The sequence below is a fragment of the Cajanus cajan genome, chromosome 6 (genome assembly GCF_000230855.2).
Source record: "Cajanus cajan strain Asha chromosome 6, NIPB_CcT2T_4, whole genome shotgun sequence".
NCBI classification, from domain to species: Eukaryota; Viridiplantae; Streptophyta; class Magnoliopsida; order Fabales; family Fabaceae; genus Cajanus; species Cajanus cajan.
Genome location: NC_138522.1, coordinates 44,129,108 through 44,135,502, shown reverse-complemented (window position 1 = coordinate 44,135,502; position 6,395 = coordinate 44,129,108). Strand labels below are relative to the sequence as shown.

The 6,395-nt window shown below is 31.3% G+C and overlaps 1 protein-coding gene across 1 annotated transcript; it reads left to right on the top strand.

Annotated features, from left to right (window-relative positions):
• The first annotated feature begins 3,238 nt into the window (after positions 1-3,238).
• On the top strand, positions 3,239-6,001 carry LOC109808057 (glutamyl-tRNA reductase 1, chloroplastic). Its single transcript, XM_020370876.3, has 3 exons — positions 3,239-3,626; positions 4,153-4,394; positions 4,471-6,001. The coding sequence occupies exons 1-3, from the start codon at positions 3,401-3,403 to the stop codon at positions 5,599-5,601; spliced, it is 1,599 nt and encodes a 532-aa protein (XP_020226465.1). The 5' UTR covers positions 3,239-3,400; the 3' UTR covers positions 5,602-6,001.
• Positions 6,002-6,395: the final 394 nt, after the last annotated feature.

Sequence of the window (6,395 nt, the reverse complement as noted above, 5' to 3'; positions counted from 1 at the left end):
CTAAAACTAAACCAAATTTTAGATTTAGCTCGTTCCAATGGAATGATTTTAATAAAATTAACTTATAAGTTAATTAAGCTGAAAAGTTGAAAACTTATCACATAATTAACTGAACAGAAAATGTTTAATAAAATTAGCTAGTTATTAAATATAAAATGATATGAAATGATTTTTTAATAATAAAAGTGAGAGAATGACAAGATAATTTTTTTATAAATTAAAATTTATATAAATATATTTTAAATAAGTTAATTAGGATAAAAAACCAACTATAAACTACTTTAATTAGCTTATAAAAATAAGTTATAAGTTTATAAAAAAATTTCATACGAATTAATTTTATTTAGATTAAACTAATTTATAATGTAAATGTTTTATCAAATATACTTTTATTTTAAGGACTACTTATGTGAGAAAAAGTAACACTTGAATGACCAAATGAATCGTTTATTCTAAATGGTACAACTTAAAAGAATAAATTGATGAAACTGTTTGAGAAGGATATTTGAGTGACTAAATTAATGGTTTATTCTTTTTGATTTTATGATATTTCAAATTACGAATTCTTATACCAAATTACAGGTTGTGCATAGTTGAAGTAGCTGGCTAGATAGTGCATACGCCAAGATGAACAATTCTTTTAGATAGCATGAGTAAACAAATGGAGAAGAACAATGATAGGCCAAGAAGTAGGCTGAATCTTGGGATGCACCCAATGGCACATACATAAATGGAAAGAAGGTAATTTCAAGCAAAAGACTTCCCAACAAAAATCATAATCATAATTTGAAACAAAAACATGTCTATTAGAAAGGTCCTGAGAAAGACATTTGTTCAGGCATGTCTCATTGGCTTTTGTAAAGCAGACATAAATGCTTAAGTCATAAGGCTGAAGAAGAAAAGAGTGATGGTACTATATACAGATGTTAGGGTTTGATAGACTATAGCAAACGTTGGACTCATACCAAGGCAAGACTGTCGGTTCTATTTACAGATGTTGGGCTTTCATAGCATATATATGCCACAACTTGGACTATATTTCTGAATCAACTTGCCTTATGAAACTCATGGTTGCCCATTTTCTCATTCTTTTTAACTTTATTGTATCTTCTTTTTCCTAAAATAGGAAAATTTATTCTTGGTCTTGACAATTGAAGATAATCACTCCAAGCAATATATTGTTAATTATTTCTTACCAAACGTTTTAGGTGGCTTAAAATCAAAATTAAAGGTGGTGCCTGTGTATATATTTACGACAAAATCAAATGACACCTGAAGCCAAAGTTAGTAAAATAATTTTTCAATTTTTATTTATTAAAATTCAATTTTATGAATCTAATTGTTGGTCCACATGATATTATTATGATGCTCATATACATAAAAATTCCCACAAAATATAGATATATAATATTTATTAGTAGCTATTTATAATATATATATACATGGGAATGTTAATATACTCCCACCTATTTTTTAGTGAGAGTATGTTAGTAATCTACACCAAAATTTTAGGATAAAAAAAATCACTCATTTATTTTGATTTGGTTAATTTATATAAAATATATTATAGTAATTTAATTTAATTTTAAATGAAAATTAAATATTTTTATTTCTCTTATTAATTTCTTTCACCAAGTCATTTCTCTCTCCTATTAAATTCCTTCTCCAACCTATTTCTCTTTCTTATTAAATTATTTTTCTAATTTATTTATCTCTCTCCTATTAAATTCCTTTTTTAACTCATTTCTCTCTCATCTCTCATGATGCCTCCCCCCTCTCTCTGAACAAATAAAAATTAATTAATAGAAAAAATAAATAAATTGGTGAGAGTTAAAAAAGGAATTTAATAGGAGAGAGATAAATAAATTAGAAAAATAATTTAATAGAAAAGATAAATAGGTTGGAGAAGGAATTTAATAGAAAAAATAAATGAATTGGTGAAATAAATTAATAAGAGAAAGAAAATATTTAATTTTCTTTTAAAATTAAATTAAATTACTATAATATCCTTTATACAAATTAACCAAATCAAAAGAAATGAATGATTTTTTTGTCCTAAAATTTTGGTGTAGGTTGCTAACATACTCCCACTAAAATATAGGTGAGAGTATATTAGCATTTCTCATATATATATATATATATATATATATATATATATATTAGTTTTAATATATATAAATTTATTTTTGTTTTAGTCATCTTAAATATTTTTTCTTATTTTGTTCTCTCTTTTTAGTCTTATTAATAAGTTACAGGTTAGGAGTTGAAAAATTGAAAATTTATAAATTAATTGATTATATTAAAGTGTTTGGTAAAATAAACTAATTAGTTAATATAAAATGATATGTTTATTTATCTAATAACGAAAGTAAGAGAATAATATTAGAAAATAGTTTTTAAATTAAAAGAGTAAAACAATATTTCAAGTAAATTAATGAAAATAAAAAATAAAGATAAAAAAAAGAAATTAAGAACTTATAAATTATAAATTGTTTCAATTAACTTATATAAATATCTTATAAACTCTTATAATAAGTTTTTATACTAAATAAATTTATTTTGATTAAATTAACTTATAAGTTGAGCAACTAAATTTTTAAGTTTTTCACATAATTGGTCAAATACGTTCTACATCACTGTAAAATAATGATGTGATTAACAAGTATTAGAAAATAAGACCGAAAATTTCTTAAATAATAAAAAATAAAATCAAAATGATTCGATAAAAGAAAAACTTATTTAAAAAATATCAATACATATAGCGACAATATCATTAGAGATTAAAATAAAATAATTAAAAAAAAACTTACGAAGAACAAAACAAATACTACCTTGTGTGTAAGGAGAAAAACTTAACTTTAACCTGGTTATATATTAAATAATAATAATACATCATACAATAAAATGAAGTTGAACAGTAGAATATTGGTTAATTTTCTAATTCTGTGTACACGAACTTTAACTTTATAGAGTAAATTAATAAAATTCACCTATGGAAAAAATTTAAAAATCTCTATACTAAACAAACTTATTTTTATCGAACTACTTGCGAGGTTTTTTTAAAAAAAAAAAAAAAAAAAAAACACACACACAATGTATGGATGGTGAATGTAAATTATGTAACTAACAGTTGCATTTTTGTTTTTTGTTATAAAAAGATAGTTGAAGTCGAGAAAAAAAGAAAAAAGAAAAAAGAATGGAAGTGAGGAGTGTGGATAAAGCGTGGCCAATGAGGAGGCAGAGAGACTCATAAACTGATACATACCATTTTTGTAGTGAGAAGAGGCAGAAGAGGAGGGTCAACAATTCCTCTATTTTCCCTTTCCTCTCTCTCTTCAATTCAATTCAATTCTCATTTCCCTTTCCCTCTCTATTCTAGGGTTAGGGTTCTCACACCGCAATGGCCCTTTCCACCTCCTTCTCCGCTGCCAAATTGGACTCTCTATTGCTCAATTGCTCTTCCTCTTCAACCCCATTCTTACACACCGTTTCTATCGCCCAAAATACAAGAACAAAAACCCTCTTTCAGAGAGGGCTTATTCGCTGCGACGCTCAGCCCTCTTATGCTCCCAATAATGCTTCCACCCTCTCCGCTCTCCAGCAGCTTAAGACTTCTGCAGCTGATAGTAAGTCCTCTTCAATGCCTATTTTCTCTCCGTAATTGCGCCCAATTTTCTTATTTTCATTTCATTACTCTTTCATCTAAATGCAGAATAGTATTCGCTGCTTTACCTTGAATTGTATCATCACTGTTTGATTGGTATTCGAGAACGTCTTTTGCGCAGTAAATTTCCCCTTTTTATTCTTATTTTTTTTGTCACGGGTGATTTTGAAGTTGTTTGCTTCGCTCAAGGAGATATATTTCTGTTCGTTATGTTTCTCTTGTCTGTTTCAAATTTGTTTTGCAGTGTTGTCATTTACTTATCCTTTCTGTTTGTGTTGATAAAAAATAAATAAAAATTAAGGCAGTTGGAATGTTCCGATTCCAAGTGATTGAGCTTTTGTGCTCCTTGACTGGAATTGTACATCTAAACTATATAATAGAAGGCGGGATTACGTGGCTTTCCTTGGTTGATTTGTAATTGCACCGGTTAATTGTCTGAAACTTGCTAGTTGCAACTTCTAAATAATTCGTGCAATTAACTTTGACAGGGTATACAAAGGAAAGGAGCAGCATTGTTGTCATTGGGCTTAGTGTGCACACTGCACCTGTGGAAATGCGTGAAAAGCTTGCCATTCCAGAGGCAGAATGGCCTAGAGCTATTGCAGAGCTCTGTAGTCTTAATCATATTGAAGAAGCAGCTGTTCTGAGCACCTGCAACCGAATGGAGATATATGTTCTTGCTCTTTCCCAACATCGTGGTGTCAAAGAAGTCATGGAATGGATGTCAAAAGTAAGTGTCAAGTTTACTATACAAATGGTTTTTTTAGTGAATACTAAATATTTAACATCCTTGTTATTTTTTTCAGACAAGTTCCGTCCCTATTTCTGAGCTTTGCCAGCACCAGTTTGTACTTTACAACAATGATGTCACACAGCATCTTTTTGAAGTATCAGCAGGTCTTGATTCTCTTGTTTTGGGGGAAGGTCAAATCCTTGCTCAGGTTAAGCAAGTTGTCAAAGTTGGACAAGGAGTTAATGGCTTTGGGAGAAATATCAGTGGGCTATTCAAGCATGCGATTACTGTTGGGAAAAGGGTTAGAACTGAAACTAATATTGCTTCTGGGGCAGTTTCTGTGAGCTCAGCTGCTGTTGAATTAGCCTATATGAAGCTACCTGAAGCCTCACATGATAATGCGAGGATGTTGGTTATTGGTGCTGGCAAGATGGGAAAGCTTGTGATCAAACATTTGGTGGCAAAAGGTTGCAAAAAGATGGTTGTTGTCAATAGAACTGAGGAGAGAGTGGCTGCAATACGTGAAGAACTGAAAGATGTTGAGATCATCTACAAACCCCTTTCAGAAATGCTAACCTGTGCCAGTGAAGCAGATGTAGTTTTCACCAGTACTGCATCGGAAAACCCATTATTCTTGAAAGATCATGTCAAGGACCTTTCTCCTGCAAGTCAAGATGTTGGAGGCCGTCGCTTTTTCATTGATATCTCTGTTCCCCGCAATGTGGGTTCATGTGTCTCAGACCTGGAGTCTGTGCGAGTTTACAATGTTGATGATCTTAAGGAGGTTGTGGCTGCCAATAAAGAGGATCGCCTAAGAAAAGCAATGGAAGCGCAGGCAATAATAGCTGAAGAATCTAAGCAATTTGAAGCTTGGAGGGACTCACTGGAAACTGTCCCGACTATTAAGAAATTGAGGGCTTATGCCGAAAGAATCAGGCTTGCTGAGCTTGAGAAATGCTTAGGTAAGATGGGTGATGATCTGCCAAAGAAAACACGGAGAGCAGTGGATGATCTTAGTCGGGGTATAGTGAATAAGTTGCTCCATGGTCCAATGCAACATTTAAGGTGTGACGGGAATGACAGCCGGACTCTTAGTGAGACCCTGGAGAATATGCATGCTTTGAATAGGATGTTCAACCTTGAGACTGAAATATCTGTTTTGGAGCAGAAGATTCGAGCAAAGGTGGAACAAAACCAAAAATGAAATCCATCACCAATTTCATTGATCAAACTGATTTATTTTCTCCGTTAGAATAAGAGGAAACATCCTCATCTTTTAGGATTAGTAATCCTGTAATATTTAGTTGCATAGTTGAAGCAGCTGAAGTCTCCATGGTTCGTGCGTCTGCTTGGCCTAACTCGTTTGCGTTTTCGGGTCATGTGTTTTCACCGTGTTCTTCCACAGCCATATCTGGCTTTGTATTATACCAATTGAAGTGTTTTGGCGAGCTTTGTATTTACCCCAAATAATATTTTTCTAAGATGTGTCCCCTTATCGGAAAAATTAAATGTATGTACTGAGATTCTATACTAGAGACAAGATTGATTTTGCTGTGGCACTGGTTTATCAGATGTCTCCGAAGGGAATTCTTGGTACAGGTTTATTCACTGTGTGGTTGCTCACCTTTTAAATGTTTAAGATTTTGTATTTGTCTACAACCACAAGCATGATTCTCGGGTGTCTTTCTTGTGATGTACACGTTTAGAATAGTAATACCGACTTTAACGACGGATTATGAAAAAGGGCTATACAGTTATTTTAATTTTTACCTCTACTAAAGTGGTGAAATTCGAAAATTGATTAAAGTGAGCAGAGATACGTTTAAAAGGAAACCCAAGTAAAAAAGCTAAAAAGATAAATTACTCTATTGGTCTATTGACAGATAGATCTAATACATATCTTAAATGAACGAGAAATGCCAATGAAATCTAATACAGTTGATTGATAGTTGTGTTCAATAAGCATGGTGCTAGAATTTTAATATAAAATGCTAGAAT

Bases quoted from the DNA above. Each gene is read 5' to 3' on its own strand.
- LOC109808057 (XM_020370876.3), top strand. From the start codon at position 3,401: ATGGCCCTTTCCACCTCCTTCTCCGCTGCCAAATTGGACTCTCTATTG. The intron at 3,627-4,152 runs GTAAGTCCTCTT...TAACTTTGACAG, and splicing joins TAAGACTTCTGCAGCTGATA to GGTATACAAAGGAAAGGAGC. The intron at 4,395-4,470 runs GTAAGTGTCAAG...TATTTTTTTCAG, and splicing joins TCATGGAATGGATGTCAAAA to ACAAGTTCCGTCCCTATTTC.